The following is an 18,490-nucleotide window of genomic DNA, read 5'->3' as shown; positions in this document are numbered from 1 at the left end:
TAAGAAACTATTAAATTGTTCATGTTTGTGAACACTTGCTACTATATTGAGAATGTGTTTTGTCTTACGCAGTGATCCAGGTAAAGATCTACACCACAGGCTGCAGCAGCTGCAGAGTCGCTTCACCTGGGATCTGAAGAAGGAAGACTTGGAGTTGGACGACCTTAGCAAGCAGCTGCAGCATGATATAGACCTGCAACTGGGGCAGCGGGGCGCCCTGGCCCACTCCTACAGGTTCCTGTCTTATGTGAGGTAAGCAGTGCAGAGCATTGAACAGGAACCCTCAGCTAAAAGCCTTCGTTTGTGGGACATCCAAAGATAAAATCATCATAATTGGGCACAAAATAGCAACAAAGATGGAAAACAACAAGATTCAACTGTTCAAGTTGCTTCTGTGAAGCTGGGTTTTTACATTATTGCCAAAAATATTCACTCACCCATCCAAGTCACTGCATTCAGATGTTCGCTTCACTTTCATGTCCACAGGTGTAGAAAATCAGCACCTAGGTTGCTCCCAGGAGCTCAGTGAATTTCCAGCTTTTAACCGTGATAGGATGTCACCTGTCCAGGCGTGAACTTTCCTCTTTAGCCGACTGTTAGTGGAATTAGAACAAGGTGGAGGAGATTGGGAGGAAGTGGAGCGGGGTCAGTGAGGATCGTAGTGCAGAGTCAGTGCACACCTCCAAACGTCAACATTGCGTACAGAGCTTTAGGAAATATGTTTCCATGGCGAACAGCTGCATGCAAGCCTTACATCACCAAGCATCGATGCGTGAAGCACGCCGAGCTCTAGAGACGTGTTGTCTGGAGCGACCAATCACGCTTCTCTGGAGTCTGGGTTTGGTGGTTGCTAGGACAACAGCACAGTGTGACCTCACAAAGGTGCTTCTGAAAGAATGATCAAAAATTCCCATAAACGCTCCGAAGCCTGTGGAAGTCCTTCCCAGAAACGCTGAAGCTGGAGGGCTGCCATCGTATTAAACCCCTTGGATCACGAGTGGGAAGTTCATGTGTGGGTGAAGTCAGGCGAGCAATTACTCTTAATGTCGCTGCGCTGCAAAGTTTCATGGCTTTACAGGTACAAAGACGTGTCAAAACCCTGAAGACGCTGGAGCACAGCGAGTTATTCCTGTTTGTTGTCCATCCTCAGGTACCTTCAGGGTAAACCAGAGGAGGCGCTGTTGCTCCTCACTGAATCAGAGGAGAAGACGAGGGAGTGTTACGGACGGGAGAGCGAGCTGCGGCTCATCGTGACGTACGGAGACCTGGCTTGGCTGAAATACCACACCAAAGACTACGAACAGTCCCAGACTTACTGTCAGCGAGTCGAGGATATACTGGCACGTATACACCCTCAGAAACACGACTGGTTTAACCTGTTTCTAAACACTTCTTTAACACCCACCCATAAACGCTGTTGTGAATCTAGAGGCGCTGACTATAACAATAACCATCTAAAGAACCCCTGCCTTTAGCCTTCATGGCTGTTATAATATCCAGACATTGATATGTTCGTAAAGACTGTCACCGAAACACAAACTTCATCTCTCTTACAAACATTGTACGCACAGCTTGTGCTGCCACTGAACGAAAACAGGTCGGACGTTCGAAGGATTTGGTTTTCTTTGACCCTCAAAACGTATAATAGTCAGCTGTGGAGTGGACGATCACTGAACACATGTTCAACACATCATTTCATCATTTCTGGAGCGTCAGGGTATCCATGAACAGCTGCTCCAGATGTTTCCAGAAACTGAATGAAAATATTTTTAATGTTAGATTAAATTTTTTACGTGACATTTTGCATATTAATGATCATAAACTGACCTCGCAGCCCAAGGTTCGTCAATGGTTTCAGTCATTATTTCCTGTTTATAAGGTTGAAGCCTGCTGTCAGCTGAGGCTGAAGAAGTCACCTGATGATGACGAAACATTTCTCCCACTGAAAACATCCAGATGAACAGAATCAACTTTTCTGGGGTTTAACTTTAATCTCGGTCAAACCGATTTACAAGACAACAAAAAAGCTGAAATAATCCAAACACAAAGATTTAGAAATCATCAAAATGAAAACAATGTGCTGGGAGTCTCACTGGCTCTAGTGAGCCTCAGCCTCCCGTCACCTGACAGTCGGTGCTCCATCGGAGCAAAAAGGTGACGTGTTGATAAATGCAGCAGATATTTGATGTTTACAAATCGACTGTTTATTTGGTGTCACAGAAACAGTCATATTTCAAAAGTTACTCGCTGCTCTTCTCCGATGCTGCCGCTAAGTTTTGGACAAAATGCAGTCTGGGATATTTGGCTGTGGCAGGCCCACACAAGTCACAACGTTGCCTGCTCGATGGAATGGGCGGAGCGGGAATACATCGAGGCGCTTTGTCTGTGAAGGTTCTCAGTCATCCAGGTCATTGTAGTCAAAGGAGCTTGCAAAGAAAAGCGTCTGGACTTCTTTAAGTTGCTTGAAGACGTTTCACCTTCATCCGAGAAGCTTCTTCAGTTCTAAGGTCAAATGGTGGAGAGTCCCAGATTTAAACCTAGTGGGAGTTTCCCCCCACAGAGGGACAAAAGGACCCCCTGATGATCCTCTAATCGCCTGAGCCAAGGTGTGGAACTGGGTGTGGGTCCCAATCAGCCAGAGTTTTGGGTGAGCTCATTGTGAAACCTGGCCCCACCTTATCATGCAAATTCCTGAGGTCAGATGGCCCAGGATGTGAGTGGGCGTTAAGGCGTCAGTTTTGAGATCCCTTCCCAGACGCCTTAACGCCCACTCACACCCTTTTGTCCCTCTGTGGGGGAAACTCCCACTAGGTTTATATCTGGGACTCTCCACCATTTGACCTTAGAACTGAAGAAACTTCTCGGATGAAGGTGAAACGTCTTCAAGCAACTTAAAGAAGTCCAGACGCTTTTCTTTGCAAGCTCCTTAGACTATCGAGGCGCTTTGAGCGTACTTGACTTTACAGCCACTGATGAGGTTTCACAACTCCACGAGAACACATATTGTGAAAGCGCCCTAGCTTTGCATAAACACTGGAAATCAGCCAAGACTGACAACAGCTAAACCTCCACGTTAGTTTAATATAAAGAGAAATATGACAGCTCCATGTTAGACCTGTTATTGGACCACAGAGTGTGCAGCCATCAGGTTACCTGAGGTGTTTCTACAGGATCCAAACCTGCGATCCATCACTTACATGAAGACCCTGTTATAGCGCACTCTGCCAAACAAAACAAGAGAAGTTCAAAAGTGTTGCATGATTCCTTTCTGGACCATATGTATGGATATCAGACCATCTTTTCAGTTTAGCAACCAAACACTTCAGGATATTTCTGTGACAACTATAACATTTGAAACATAAACTGCATATAACAGACAAACTAGACTAGTTTGTGCATTTGTGGCTTCTCGGCTGAAAAGTTGATAAATGTTCAGACAATGTCAAAGAATTCGCTGCAATCAAGTCTATTTCTGTTAAATATACTGTGACTCTGCAGGTGAAGCATCCGCCTGATTCTTCCACTGACCTCCATCCAGAGGTGTACGGGGAGAAGGGCTGGACCTTTCTTAAGTTCTCCCATTCTTACTATACCAAAGCTGAAGAATGCTTCCGCAAAGCTTTGGAGCTGCAGCCTGATGACTGGGAGTGGAACACTGGCTATGCTATCGTCCTCTATCGCACAGAACAGGTACAATCTATCAGCCAATCAGCCTTTCGGTTTAGCATATAAGCAGTTATCCTGCTGAAGCAGACAGTCCATAGGATTCTCCTGTATTAACCATTGTAGTCATTAACTTTGTAGTCGTGTTGTTGTTGATTCTTTGAGAGGTAACACCCATTAAATAAATTACATCCAGCAAACTTATGGAGCTCTTATCTTCAGAATGTTAATGATTGGTATCCCGAGGAATCACCAGCCACTAAACAGCTTCGTCGAGCCCTGGAAAAAAATCCAGATGATGGCGTTTTGATGTCCCTGCTGGCTCTGAAGCTGGTCCACGACAAGAACAAACACACAGAGGCTAAAGGTTTGGTGAAAAAGGCCCTGGAAGTCGGACAGGACGACACTCAAGTCACCCGCTACGTAGCAAAATATCTCCGCAACCAGGTAAAACATCTGTAGCTTATAGGAAAAACATACTGGTCTTGATGGTGAATCAAGGGACTCGAGATAAAATATTGGTTTTATGCTTCTAACGTCTCGTCTCTCCAACGTTACCGTGACTCGTCCCTGTTCTAGGATCAGCTGGATGAGTCTATCGATCTGCTGAAGAGTATGCTGGAGAAGAAAAGCCAGTCATCTTTTATTCACCACCAGCTTGCTCTGTGTTACGAGAAGAAGAAGAATAAGCTGCTTGGGGAAAGAGACCGACCAGAGTCAGGTACTGCACTGTACTCCTTCCAGTCGGGTAAGTATTTGGACAGAGATACCATCTTTATTATTGTGCCTCTGCACACCACAGCAGGTCTCAAATAAAGCAATCAACATGTGAATATATTTTCAGGTTTAGTCCAGTCTTTAAGTCTGACATCATTAGCTGTTTCTGGGCCCAAACTATGCTTCAGGACACTGCGGCTTCACTAAGAGTTACGAACGGTCTTTAATAAAATGTGCTGCTGCTTTACTAGGTGTAACAATTAAGTTTAACATCCAGGCATCCATGGGGAACAGGGTTTATGAAGTTTAACGGAGTTAGAAGTTAGCAGGAAGTTAGCTCGCTAGTTTCCCGAATTCTCTGATGTTGTGCTGAGAACAAACAACCAAGACTCAGAGCAGGTCCAGTCAATCAACAATTATCTATTAAGCATACATGTATGGGAGATTTACACAATACCACCTTCTGTGTCGATCTCAAAAAGGAAGCCCTTCGATATACAGTTTTATATGTTGGTGTTCACGCCCCCTCATGCGTAAGCAGATAACATAACATCCATCAATTGACCCTGTGCACGAGAAAATGCTAACTTCCTGGTTTGAGACCGGATGTGGGGTTGTACACATTCGCTACTGCGAAGATATCCTCCAAAATCATGTCCAAAACTCGAAAACGGAAAGATGGCGTTAAGTTACAAAGAGCAGAAGGTGGGAACACTCACCACTGCTGTGTCATAAAAAATATAATGATCAATTTTGTTTAAAGAGTTTAGATCGATCAGTTGTTTACATCACTCAACACAAGCAGAATTGCAGCAGAAGACACATCGTCCACATTCAGAAGCACATCTCTGTGTAGTGACTGGTCTTATGATTTAAACAGGCAAAAGTTCAGCATTCAAACTACAGGTGAAGAATAGTCAAACCAGATGTTTCCGTTATGTCGAGATCAGCTAGTCAAGTACACACCTACACAGCATGTTAACAAACCGTGAAAAAAAGCCACACAAAAATAAACGATTGCTGGTAACGGTTTCTATACATTAGTATGTACGAAGGGTATGTTGTGACTTACCTTCAAAATTACAGTGGTCCCTCGCTATAATGCGGTTCACCTTTCACCTCGCTGTTTCACAGATTTTTTTGTGCAAGTTTGCAGGCTTATTTTTACGTCACATTGCATCCTGATCGCTGCAGACGATCTCCTCCGTGACGTCTCTCCTGTACAGAATCGCTGCATCGATGCTAGCAGTGTGACCCTGAAGTGCAGTGCTGTATGTCCACGACACGTTTTGCACCGTCAAAAAATAAAATTGGCGACTTGATTTCACCTATCGCTGGTTATTTTTAGAACATAACACCTGCGGTAAACGAGGGACAGCTGAGAAATATAACATTTGAATCCATTTTCTCTTTTGCTCTGAGGCGCGGGGGAAAAATATCGACCAGTCGATGAACATCATTTACAGATATATTGGATAAATGCCCGAGACATCTATAGAAATGTAAATCGCCGCTTGATTCATTCATTTGCTTGACTTGTTTTGAACCGTAAACAGGACGTGAATAGGACACCGGAAACAAAGCTCCCCACAGGAGTTTCCGCACCGGAAGTAGCATATGCTAACGTGCACGTAGTCAATTATGGTTAGTAACAGTTAAATGCAACTCCTTTTTTGGTAATCTTCTATAACACTTAGAAAGGTGTCTCAATTGCCTTTCACCTCAGCTGCTTCCTGTTGTTCTCGTTAGGGGACCCATGATCGTATATATCACATCCTGAGTACATCCTGTTATAACCGTCGCTGTGCAGGCACATATGCAGTTACAAGCGAAACACTTATAAGGCTCTATGCTGTGCACGTTCATTAGCTTCTGGATTAATATGTCACTAATTAAAACACTACCACCTAATATATTTACCACACTAGTTTCCACCTAAACATGATATAGCATGTTCTGACAGAGATTTCTGACAAATTCAAACGCACAGCTCTGCTATCATTTCCAACATGGTATAATAGCTGCTATATAATGATGTGCTACGTGACCGCTAGCGACACAGCTATGTTAGCATAAACAGTGAAGCTGGAGGATGAACGCTAACTTTTTTCCACTCGATAAAAGTTAACATGAAGGTTCCTGATGGTTAGAGACAAATGCAATCGCACGTCAGGATGCTGTAAACAGACCAAACTTCAGTCAGAAGAACAACTGAGATAATCCATCCACAATACGAGGTTAGTCATTAATATACTGCTGCTGGAGTTACATCGTAAGGGTTTAAAAACTGAGCTTTAAAATGAACAGTGGTGATAAAAACAGGTCGACTGTGATCACTGACTGATTTTAGAGGCTTGTTCAGATTAAATAGAACAAGATACAAAATATTAAAACATGTTAAAAACACAACAGCCTTAAACACAGAGGAGTTTGGACCGGAGCAGTAGTGATGGGTCGTTCGCGAACGAAATGGCTCTTAGAGCCGACTCTTTGAAGTGAACGACGCGAGCCGGCTCCTTATTGGGAGCCGTGAGGTTTTTTTTTTTTCTTTCTCTCACCCTCTCTCTCGCTCTTTTTTCCGCTAAACTCGCGCGCGGCCTGTACCGGCAGAGGGGGGAGGGGCGTTAGTTACACTCGCAGTAGCACAGGATCAGAGCCAGAGAGAAAGAGAGCGAGGGACAACAACGTCACATTAGAAAGGTATAGTAATCATCCACTATTTTCAGTTGCAGATGATAAAGGATTCAGAAATCATGCAGGCCGATATAACAGAGAATGTGCATCTTCTTTTTGTTTTAATATTTTAATTTATATTTAATTGTGTTGTAGTTTGCAGTGTTTTGTGTTGTTTCACGTAAAATTTGTTTAAAAGGAAAAAGCTGAAAATTTAAATAGTTAAAAGTTTGAAATGTAAATAGTTGTTCTTTGTATTATATGATTTATTTATTACATTTTATGTGGAGTGAATAAATAAAGTATATTTATGGTGGACCTTAGAGACAAAGCACGTACAAACTCCAAAACACGTAAAAACTCCAAAACGCGTAAAAACTCAGACGCACTTACAAACTCCTAAGCATGTACAAACTCCAAAACACATAAAAACTCAGAAGCACGTACAAACTAAGAAGCACGTACAAAAGACAACAGAAGTGCTCCAGGATGCTAGGGCACAGTGTTGAGCTTTTGTTACCTAGTGGCTACACAAGCCAGGAAGTATCAACAACCGGATTTGGTGTGTGGTAGTAACAGGTAAATGAATTTTTTTTTTTAATTATTTGAATAAATATGAGTGCTTGTCTATAAATACACAAACAATACACATATGCTTTCAATTGTGTAATTTAAGTGATCTGGGTAGCTCTGTTTTGGAAGTTAAGTTCATGCTAGAAATGTGTTTTGGAGTTTGTACGTGCTTTTTGGAGTTTGTATATGCTTTAGAGTTTGTACGTGCTTTGTCTCTAGGGGCCATATATAAACAACCACTTTTTTAAACATTAGTAATTCCTTTTCTGCATAATTTTATATTATTGTTAATGATTAAATAATTAAAGCAACAAAACAACCTGAAGAGCCGGTTCGGAGCCGAAAGAGCCGGCTCTTTTTAGTGAGCCGAGCCGAAAGAGCCGGATCTCTAAAAAGAGCCGGAAATCCCATCACTACGGAGCAGTGTTCATACGTCATCACTCAAAGACTGGACACAAGGGGGTGTTTAATATTTCAGTCAGTAACACCTGTTTTTATCCAATAGAGGTGCAGCATTTGAGACGTCTTTGTATTCAGCATCTGGAGGAATCAGTCAGGCTCAAGAAGGGTTTCAATGCTGCAAAAGCTCTGCTGGCTCTGCAGTACGCACAGAACTTTGAAAGGAGGAGGTCTGTTTACCTGTCAGTTTGTTTCCAATGAAATATTCTCAGTGTTGGTTTTATGTTTATTTAAAAAAGCTGGTAGTAATGACACAGGTAGAAGAACGGTTGGACTAAACCTGACCGACGTGATCACTTATGGAATAAAACAAAAAAGCGTTGAATCATACTACCAAAGCTGGAAACAAGTGCGTGAAGGAAACTTTGACCCCTGTGCTCACACCAACATTATGTCAGATTGGACAGTTTTACTCGACTGTATTGATGTTTCTACAGTCATCAGATGGACTGTTGATTCCAAAAACATTTGTTGTATTGATTCTTTTTGTGTCTAAGCTTTGTGTTTGTTGCTTCAGAGCTCAGCAGATGTTTGATGAAGTGCTGCAGACATTAGAGGATGAACCTCCAGGCATCCGTCAGTACATCTACCGGTATTATGCAGAGTTCTGCTTCTATCACACGGATCAGAAAGACCTCGGACTCACCTATTACAAAAAGGTACGGATCGTTCAAAACTGCATTCAGACTCCACCACTGCATTAGGGGTGGGGGAAAAATGGATACTGTGTAGCATGGTGATATTTTGTTTGCTAATAATGTATGGATACAGGGACAGCAGAAATCGATATTTTGTTACAAAAAGGTTTTTGTGCTCTGACTTCAGAGCATGTTGATCCTTTTTCTGAGCAAGAATCCTGACATTCCTTCACTGTCCAAATGTGTTTAATAAACATGACAGTTTACTTATTTTAACTTAAGACATGTTTTATTTTAATTAAGTTTAAAACTTTTTTATTTAATGTAAAATTATGTTTTGTTTTAATTTACTTTCAAATTCTTCAGTTGGTGAAGGGGCTGCATAGTTTTCATAAACTGCATAGTTCAGAATAGCTATAATTGTACCAGATGGTTGATTCAGTTAAGTTGGACTAGACTGTAATACAAACCGTTCAGTTTGTCAACAATAAAACTGAAATGAGAGAAAGACTGAGTGTGAGACTTTGATATTAGATAAAATGAATATTGATAAAGTTTACCTTTATGTACAGAATCTGAATATCGCAAAATATTTTAAAAAATTGCAATAATATCGTATCGTGGGATGTGTGGCGATTCCCACCTCTAGTGTGCATACGCCAGGTGCATACGCCAGGTGCATACGCCAGGTGCATACGCCAGGTGCATACGCCAGGTGCATACGCCAGGTGCATACGCCAGGTGCATACGCCAGGTGCATACGCCAGGTGCATACGCCAGGTGCAACCAGTATTAGCGAACAGGCCTCTGAGGCAGACGGACATTTGGAAAGTCGAGCTGTGGACAGTTAACCGTCTGCTAACGTGTCCTGTGCTGCATCCAACAGGCTCTGGAGTTGTGCATCAACACATCACATTGGAAGCACTGTGTGAAGGTTGGCCAGCTTCTCACTCTGCTTTATGCAAAACGAATGCAAACTCAACCTGATCTTAGTAAACAGGAAGTAACCTTCAGGTATTCTTTTGCAGAAACTGACGACGATAGCTGAGAAAGGCCTCAAAAGGAATCGCAGAGACGCCGCGTCCTATGGCATCCTGGGAGCAGTGGCCAGAGCTAAGGGCGATCGGAGCGCGGCTGTGAGAAATTATGAGCGCGCTCTGGAAATAGACGCCAACAACGACGAGTATCTGTCAGCCCTGTGGGAGCTGCGCCTGGATCTGACCGCACACGGGGAAGAGAAAGACCGCCCGGAGAAGCTTCCAGAGGCCGCATGTGAAAAAGTTTGTACCAGGAAGGCCACCGTTTGAAATGCTCGGCTACGTCACATCACACCTGGGAACCGCTACATCGATCACTACGGCCGTCTTCTTCTGTTTCTCTACCACCACTATGTCCGGTTGGTTAGCCACCACCTGTTTGTCCGTCTGTATCTGGAAGTCCCACAGGATCTTAGCTCGGTCATTCTCCACCACCTGCCATGTTGACCTCGGGGCTTCCAGATGTTTCTGTATACTATGCTGGCCACTTGGCTATGGCGTTCCATGTACGCCCTGCAAGCTAGCATCGTGTCTCTGGGTCATCTTTACACAGCCTGCACCTGGGGTCTTACCTGGTGTGACAGACCCCAGCCTCTAAAAAATAAAAGCAGCTGAAACGTTAAAGAAGAGTTTTTCTAGTCTTTATTTTTAATATCTGACATTTAAACAGCACAGTCATGGCAATCAAACTGGGCACTCCGCATCGACTCATCGGGTTGCCCAACATCACAACTCTTCACATCAACATGATGAAAACAGTCCAACTCCACCCCTGAAGGGCTTTGGGCTTTTATTTTGAAGGTCTGCCTATCAGGTTGCAGCTGTACTTCCTCTCCTGATGGCCATAAAATGTTGTTTTATTTTATGTGTGTGTGTCAGTGCTGGGTGGTTTTGTGTGTGTGCGCTGCAGTAAAGTCCAGCTGTGTGTCCTCGGCGGCGGTCAGGGCGCGCTCGATTCTTCTCTGCAACTCGGCGTCAAGCAGCGTCGCTCCGACCACAAAATGACCCTGACACAAAGCAAAGCGAAAGTCGGTCATCATGACTCACTAAACTTTAAAATATTTTAGTTTGACTTTCAAACCTTCTTCTTGAGGCTTCGTGATGCTACAGGGGGGTTAAAGGTCATATCTTTGATGCTGTAGTCGTCAAACAGCTCCACAGATGACCTGCAGGGGGCAACGTTCACACTTCAGAAAAACTAAACTTTTAAAGGCGCAGTACGCCGTTTTCACTGATCCTCACACAGGCCGAGCTTTCTGATTAAACACAGGTGATGTGTGTGTACCTGCGACTCAGCTCCGCACTGAGCGCCGCCGAGCCTTCAGAGGGAGCGCCCTGACTCAGGTGGACTGCAAACCGCCGCACGACCGGGTGGTAATGTCTCTGAAAGAGCACAAACACCGCGCAGCTACATTCAGGAACACGTGGGGCCATGTGTGCACCTGCATACCTGTGTGTGTGTCTGCAGTGTGTGTATACCTGCAGTGTGTGTGTGTGTCTGCAGTGTGTGTGCGAGTGTGTGTGTGTGTGTGTGTATACCTGCAGAGTGTGTATACCTGCAGTGTGTCTGCAGTGTGTGTGTACCTGCAGTGTGTGTGTGTGTGTGTGTGTGTGTGTATACCTGCAGTGTGTGTAGCTCCCACAGTGCTGTGTTCTGAGCGTTGCAGTGTTCAGGTTCGTCGAGCTCCGGCAGGTAGAACCCACTGCCCTGAATCTCGTTGTCCAGCAGGAAGTCACACTTTGGGAAGGACTGAGAAAGACACACACACACACACACACACACACACACACACACACACACACACACACAATTGAATTACTGAGCAGCTGTTAGGTAACCACACCTCTTTTCAAGTGACTGAATTCAGCATTTTATATAGCAACAACGGCGATCTGAGAGAGCGGTCGGGGACGAGGGGAGGAAGACAGGATGTCAACACACACGTTCAGACTCACATGCATCGTGGCTCGGTTGGCGGCAAGAATTCCCACGCTGGCGTTGGGCATTACGTGCAGACTGATCGTGCTCAGCCTTTTGACAAACGCCATCGCCCTCTGTAGGGTCACCTGCTTCCTGCGGCGGGTCAGCATTGCGTCCAGACACCGCAGTACAATGATGGCGTCATCATTGGGCGCCCCTGAGGGATTCAAAGCGTGGCTGTTAAAACAATCATGTGACGTGTGACGTCATACTGCCGGTTCAAAGTGAGGCTAACTGACCTGCGTGGAGCCTGGGCAGCAGTTTATATAACTGAGAGTAAAAGTTGAGCGGGTCGATGTTCAGGACGTCACCTGATACACAAACAAACTTTATTGATCCAGGAAACTCAACAGGAAGTGACATCATGAGCAGGAAACACACCTGACTTTTCAAAGAGTTTCTAAAAATAATTTATTGGTCTATCTCAGTGAGAATAAACTGTAGCCAGTGCTGTTGCTGAGCAGTGCTGCACATGTGCCTCTGTGAGCCGAACACGAACACACATGTTTGTCTATCTCACTTGAGGGGACCCTTACACTCTATATTCCCAGGACTCCAAGTCTGAACCTTTAAAACAACTCGTTAGTGCAGCTTATTTACATAAACATCCCAGTGTTTTCCACAAATGTCTCGACGTTGATACACAAACAAGGTCCTGACTTCTTGTGATCATATAACAAAAATATTTAAAATGGCCTCAAAGGTCTTCATCAGACTAAGGTCTTCACAAGTCAGATATACGAGCACACAAACAGAGTCTGACCTTGTCCTGACAGGATGGTGAAGACGGTCTGGATGCAGTACAGCGTCTCCTTATTGGACAAATCCTGCAGGTATAAATAAACCACAAAAATAAATAAAGAACCAAACTAGCAGGTGACTGCAGGGGGCGGGGTCAAATATGAACACTCACTCCTGCTTGGATGAGGTCCTGCAGCACGTTGAGCAGGTCATCAAAGAACTCCAGGTTGATGAGGTGAGCAAAACTGACAGGAAATGACATCATATTCAGCACTATAGTAGTACTACAGAGTGTGTGTGTGTGTGTGTGTGTGTGTGTGTGTGTGTGTGTGTGTGTGTGTGTGTGCGTACTTGGCGAGCCCCTCCAGAACTGCAGGGAGAAGAACTGATTTCTGAGCCTTCTTCAAAATCCTGAAGTAAATGAGGAAGACGATGTTCAGCGTCTCTGTGTGCTGGAGAGGAAGAGCAGAGGGGTGAGGAGGAGGAAGAGGAGGAGTGTCCTTCCTCTCACTGTACACGCTCGTGACCTTTCAACTCACCAGCTTGATCTTCTTGTCTTTGCTCTCTGAGGCTTCGGCTTCCAGCAGCTCCTTCTCCAGCTTCTCCTCAGCCTTCTTCCACTACACACACACACACACACACACACACACACACACACACACACACACACACACACACACACACACACACACACACACACCAACCCATGAATCAGGTTGTCCCCCTTCAGACACACACACACAGAGGTTGATGTCTCTCACTGCCCCCTGCTGGACGGACTGAGAAATCCCTGAGTTTTTAAAGCTTCTGATATTAATTCTCACAGACTTTAGTGAATTGAACATGTAGAAACATTTTATTCTGACTCACATGTTCTTCTCGTGTCTTTGTTACTTTGTTACTTTGTTGCTCAGGTTATTGTAAGAATTGTTTCTTATATTTTGCCCCAGTAATATTAACATTCTCTTATTCTCACATTATTATGTTTGGAGTTATTTTAAATTAAAAATATTTTCTACTCGTTTCGCTCATATTATTTTTTACCTTGTGATCATTAGCAGATCGTCTCTTTGTGCTGATGTTTTTTTAACGAACACGTGTTCCTGTTTCTAAAGCCTGAGTTTCTCTCACTGCTGCTGCAGCCCTTAAAATGAACGGGGCCTTGGGGGCGGAGCCGAGCGCTGAAACAACCAATAAGGACTCGGGTTTACCTTCCTCTGCATCCTCGACAGGTTCTTCTTCCTCTCCTTGTTGGTCATGAACTTCTTCTTTGGTGCCGCAGCCTCGATGTCCTTCTTCATCTCCACCTCTTTGATCCTCAGACTCAGCAGCGTCCGCAGCAGCTGGAGGGGGCGGAGTTAACGGCGTCTGATTAATAATTGATCAACAGAGTCTTCTCGGAGTGGGCGTGGCCTGGAGACGTTTCGTTCGTTACCTCGGGTCGGACGTTGTAGTTCAGGCTCTTCACGAGGCCGGAGATGACTCGCACCGTGGCCAGCGAGGCCCCGCCCGCTCTGTCCTGCTGGAAGAGCTTCCTGAACGCGTCGCAGCACATGCCGGACACCTGAAACACAAAGAGCACGTGAAGGCGTCGCACAACGCTGGGCCGGGCCGCGGCGCCCGTGAGACCCACCTTCTTGGTGGAGTCGTTCATCAGCGGCGCCAGGACGACCACGACGTTGTTGTGGAAGTTGAAGTGAGGCAGAGCGACGAGCAGCTCGCACAGGCAGCGGACGGCGACCTCGGCCAGCCCGCCGTACGCCTGCAGCGCCACCGCCTGACTGCGCTTCTTCTTCTTCTGCTTCCAGTCTGTGGGCGGAGATGAGCGGTCAGGGCGCCGTGAGGTGTCAGTGTGTGGCTGTTGCTATGGTGACGGCGGCGTACCTTTGACGGTCTGCTCCAGGTCCTCCAGGTAGAACTTGTACTGACTCACCAAACCCTCCTCGAACTCTCGCAGCACCTGCGTCTCCTTCTTCACCTGGAAGACGGCGAGCGGCAGAAGCAGCGGGTTAAAACGTGGCGACCTGCCGCCGGGCGCTTCCTCTACAAACAAACTCACAAACGCACCTTAGCGGTCTTCTCCGCCGAGGTCAGAGGTCGGATCCTGTAGGTGGGGGCGATGTCTTTGAAGACCTCCATCAAAGACACCATCACCAGCTTTCTGACCGTCACCGCCACGCTGGGGTCGGCCTCCATCAGCATCCCCCGCAGCTCCTTCACGCGCTTTATCTGTCACACACGACGTCACGTTAAACACACGCATACACGCCACGAGCCCGATCCCAGAGCGGCGCCCGGCCTTACGCTGCCGATGGGGTCCGACACGATGGCCGACGCCAGGCCGGCGATGGTCAGCTTCCTCTCATTGAGCTTCTGATTCCTGAGCCGCTCTCTCTGCGCCGGCGTCATCTCCTGGCAGCTCGGTGGCTCCGCCTCTGCAAGGAGGACGCGTGACAGATGAGAGGACGCCACGGAGGCGTTTACCCCGCCGTGCGTTCTGATTGCTCCTCATACCTGCGTCGACGTCATCAGGCTCCTCCTCCGGCTCCTCCCCCTGCTCCTCCTCCTCCGGCTGCTTCGCCACCACTGAAAGAAGAGAGCGAGACGTTTCGACACAGCCACAGAGAACCAATCAGATCGATCAGCGATCAACGCAGCACGCCGTACCCCTCTCGACGCTCTGTGGGATCACGCCCGTCTTGTCTTTGATCGGCAGCAGGTGGATCACTTCCTTTTCCTCCGTCCTCGCCATCTTTCTGGGAACCTTCTCGTAGCTGCGAGCTACGTCCGATTTCCGCTTCTTCCCGCCATGCACCGGCCCGCTGGGACGCCCCGCCGCATCACACAAACGCACCTCAGTCACTGCGCATCACATCTAAATATGGTGTGTGTGTGTGTGTTGGAGTTACCATGACGACAGGTCCCTGGTAATGAAGGACGCCTGGCGAGCCATGGCGGTCATCTGCTGCAGGTCTTCCTGCTCCATCATGTCTGTGGGCAGGCTCTCCAGAAACTCCTCCTCCTCCTCCTCCTCCTCTGCACGAGCAGGAGCAGGGTCAGACAGTTCTGGTCTCTGATTGGTTTACAGCAGACGTTAGTAATCACGCGATCGTTTGCCGCTCACCTGGTCTCTTCCTGTACGTCTCCAGGGGGCGGGGCGTTTCGCCCACGGCGCCCTTCACCGCCTGCCTCAGCCTTTTCTGCTCCTTGCGCTGCTTCTTGGCGACGTTCTGCTGCTTCAGCTGGCGGTTCTTCAGCTTGTTCTCCAGCTTCACGCCGCTCGTCTTCAGCAGGCGGCGAAACGTCGGCCGCCGCTTCTTCGAGCGAGGCTGCGGAGCGTCAGAGGAAAGAAGGAGAGGTGTTCAGCGATGATGTCACGGTCCTGTGAACACCTGACGCGGTGTGACCCGACTCTAAACCCACCAATCAGAGACGAACTCGGCGTCTCAAGCTGCTGATTTACTGGACTCACTGTGGGCGTGGCGCTCAGACGCTCTGCCGCCTCAACACTACCTCGCACTAACTGTTCAGGTAACAAAATAAATCTCTGCTACTCTCCATGTGGTCAACAACAGACACACACCCCTATCGTGGACTAAACCAATCAGAGATAGTATGGGGCGGGACCTCTCTGATTGGCTGTGGTCCAGTTGAAAGTGCAGGTGGAAGTGGGAGGTGAGTAGTCTGAATAAAGCGATATCAATTCATTAACGGATTCCACACAGAGACGTGAACACAGAGCCGACGCATCAGAATCAGCTTTGTCTTTCTCGGCTTTCTCGCCCGACGGCCCGAACACGGACACGCTGTCGGACACGCCGTCGGAGCTCAGCGATTCTGATGGGTCAGGTTTGCGCTGTGTTTACGTCTTTTTGCGCTGATTCTGAGCTGCAGGTTTTGTCTCTCCAACCAAAATTCGCCGAGCCAGCAGCAAAAGAAGAAGCAAACTGCGCTTCACATGTGATCAATGTCGTCATGAATTCACTCTGACTTCTGCTGTTTTTTGCGCTGTCTTTTTCTTTTTTCACTTAAATGACCTCGGACAAGCAAGCCTAATTTCTGCTGTTCAATACTGAAGAAATTTAAACTTTATATGCAGAACATTGCAGAATATTTTTAAGGTTATCTGCCATAAAAAGCCAGACCAGGAAAATCTCCTTCATGTTTTTCTGTTTTATTCTCAGTTACTTTCACACAAAGTATCTGCTGTGATGTTCACAATGCTGATGAAGTCTCACATGTATCAGTGCTGATAAATGATCAGAATTATAATATTTCTGACTGTCTGAGGCTAAGTTTAATCAAATCAGGACTTTGAGAACCGGAATCGAATAGAAATCAGTGATGATACCCAGCCCTAGTGAGCAGACTAGGCACGACAGAAGTGGATGTAGCTGTGGGTAATGAGAAAAGATGAAAAGAACTATTGATAACTTTGTTGTTAAGTTAAGGCCTGATCTGTCTGAAATTCATAGGCAGCTCTGACACGGAGCCATCAATCTCTGAATGCTGAAAAAGCAGCAGTGTGTCCAGAAACACATTATATGCTGCAATAAATGCCCACGTGTCCTCTCTGCCTGTCAGCAGCAGGCAGGTCGTCAGAGGAGCCGAGACGATGATGAAGTTTAACATTTTCTACAATATTGACAAAGCACAAGTTTGTTAGTTAATAATTTAGAAATGAATATTGTCTGTATGGACTTCCCCCCAAAGAAAGTGCACATGTAAAACTGCGGAGTTAAGCGATGCGGTGGAAAAATCTGAGTGCGCCTGAATTTTTAAAGTTAGGCGTTCCGGTGCGCCCAAGTCAAAAAGTTAGTCTAGAGCCCCGGTACTACCTCACACTACACAGTACTACCTCACACTACACAGTACTACCTCACACTACACAGTACTACCTCTCACTACACAGTACTACCTCACACTACACAGTACTACCTCACACTTCCTGGTACTACAGGAAACTACATGTGCTACGTAGGTGGGTGGATGATGAGGTGTGTTTCTTTCCTGAGTGGGGACAGAGTGTCTGATGGCAGACCATCAGACACTCTGTCCTTCCACGTGACCGTCTGTGATGTTGTCAGACGTAAAGCAGCTCTGATGGAGGAGCATCACCGTGTGTGCTCGGACCACACTCCGTTCAATGCGCCGTTATTTGGGGGCTCTGGTACCCCTCTGAACACCCGGGAGCTGTTTTAAAATAAGTCTGACTCTAAGATCGTGGGGTTTTCTGTGGACTCAGGCTGTGAGGACACAGACGCTTTGAGCATGTTTGTTCTCTCAGACCAGACTCCGTTCATTAAACGGCGGATTTAAGCCGCTCACTCACCGGGCCCATGGCTGCAGGACGTTCCGGTGTCTCCGATGTGTCAGGCCGGACTACAGTCGTTCCCGCTCGGTCACTTTGGTTCGGAGTGTCGGAGTGTTTTGGTGCCGAGATGCGGGTTGCCTCCACACGTTGCTCTCCAAAGACCCGGAAACAGTAACAGTAAGTAACAGCCCTTCTGTGACGAGGACAGCGCCCCCAGCGGCCGGAGGACGGGACCAGTTTTTTCTGCTGGACTGGAGCGCGCCTCAGACGGCCTACGGCTCTCCGTGAGGCCTCCACGGGGAGATTCACCGATGTTGCTTCAAACAGACTCAAGAGAAAAAGCCTGTGTGTGTAATCTGATTATTTTCCCTCGGATTCAGACTCCCTGAGGTCCTGCCATTCTTTCTGGGCGTGTTCTCTATGCACCTTCCAGGACCTTGAAACCTTCTTGAGGACCTGAGGTGGAGTAGTTCATGTGACACGGAACACGTGATGACTAACAGCTGGAGGGTTTTGTCATTGTCCATATTTTAAGAGAGTTTTCTTTACGATGGGAAAATGTTTTCTTCTGTTCCCCAAGAAGAATGATAAATGTGTTTTATGATCAATTTGTTAATACTTTTAGCTAAATTTTTTATCCATAAATCTTCACAGGTCGGCGGCGTTCTGTGCGGCGCTCGCTGACATCACACCC

General features: G+C 46.5%; 2 protein-coding genes across 2 annotated transcripts; one reads left to right on the top strand and one right to left on the bottom strand.

Moving 5' to 3' along the window:
• On the top strand, positions 1 to 10,310 carry LOC102791040 (interferon-induced protein with tetratricopeptide repeats 5-like). Its single transcript, XM_087845006.1, has 9 exons — positions 1 to 252; positions 1,151 to 1,340; positions 3,499 to 3,690; positions 3,886 to 4,110; positions 4,243 to 4,384; positions 8,132 to 8,259; positions 8,583 to 8,744; positions 9,610 to 9,657; positions 9,752 to 10,310. Exons 1-9 carry the CDS (start codon positions 53 to 55, stop codon positions 10,028 to 10,030), a joined length of 1,566 nt encoding a protein of 521 aa, XP_087701132.1. The 5' UTR covers positions 1 to 52; the 3' UTR covers positions 10,031 to 10,310.
• A 30-nt stretch (positions 10,311 to 10,340) lies between these two features.
• On the bottom strand, positions 10,341 to 17,990 carry noc3l (NOC3-like DNA replication regulator). Its single transcript, XM_087845002.1, has 21 exons — positions 17,815 to 17,990; positions 15,607 to 15,811; positions 15,392 to 15,518; positions 15,150 to 15,304; positions 14,997 to 15,068; positions 14,787 to 14,917; positions 14,550 to 14,711; positions 14,367 to 14,460; positions 14,116 to 14,291; positions 13,918 to 14,046; positions 13,694 to 13,825; positions 13,022 to 13,102; positions 12,834 to 12,934; positions 12,655 to 12,727; positions 12,505 to 12,568; positions 11,981 to 12,052; positions 11,717 to 11,898; positions 11,382 to 11,510; positions 11,046 to 11,143; positions 10,842 to 10,926; positions 10,341 to 10,767 (listed from the first exon to the last, which is right to left on the bottom strand). Exons 1-21 carry the CDS (start codon positions 17,821 to 17,823, stop codon positions 10,636 to 10,638), a joined length of 2,409 nt encoding a protein of 802 aa, XP_087701128.1. The 5' UTR covers positions 17,824 to 17,990; the 3' UTR covers positions 10,341 to 10,635.
• Between the last annotated feature and the right edge of the window lie 500 nt (positions 17,991 to 18,490).

Source organism: Neolamprologus brichardi, chromosome 8 (assembly GCF_056152115.1).
Source record: "Neolamprologus brichardi isolate AB-2024 chromosome 8, ASM5615211v1, whole genome shotgun sequence".
Lineage (NCBI taxonomy): Eukaryota > Metazoa > Chordata > Actinopteri > Cichliformes > Cichlidae > Neolamprologus > Neolamprologus brichardi.
This window is presented reverse-complemented; position numbering and strand designations above follow the sequence as displayed.

Bases quoted from the DNA above. Each gene is read 5' to 3' on its own strand.
- noc3l (XM_087845002.1), bottom strand. The intron at 14,047-14,115 runs GTGGGTCTCACG...TTTGTGTTTCAG, and splicing joins TGAACGACTCCACCAAGAAG to GTGTCCGGCATGTGCTGCGA. The intron at 11,511-11,716 runs GTGAGTCTGAAC...TGTCTTTCTCAG, and splicing joins CCAACCGAGCCACGATGCAT to TCCTTCCCAAAGTGTGACTT.
- LOC102791040 (XM_087845006.1), top strand. From the start codon at position 53: ATGTGTTTTGTCTTACGCAGTGATCCAGGTAAAGATCTACACCACAGG. The intron at 3,691-3,885 runs GTACAATCTATC...TCTTATCTTCAG, and splicing joins TCCTCTATCGCACAGAACAG to AATGTTAATGATTGGTATCC. The intron at 9,658-9,751 runs GTTGGCCAGCTT...ATTCTTTTGCAG, and splicing joins ATTGGAAGCACTGTGTGAAG to AAACTGACGACGATAGCTGA.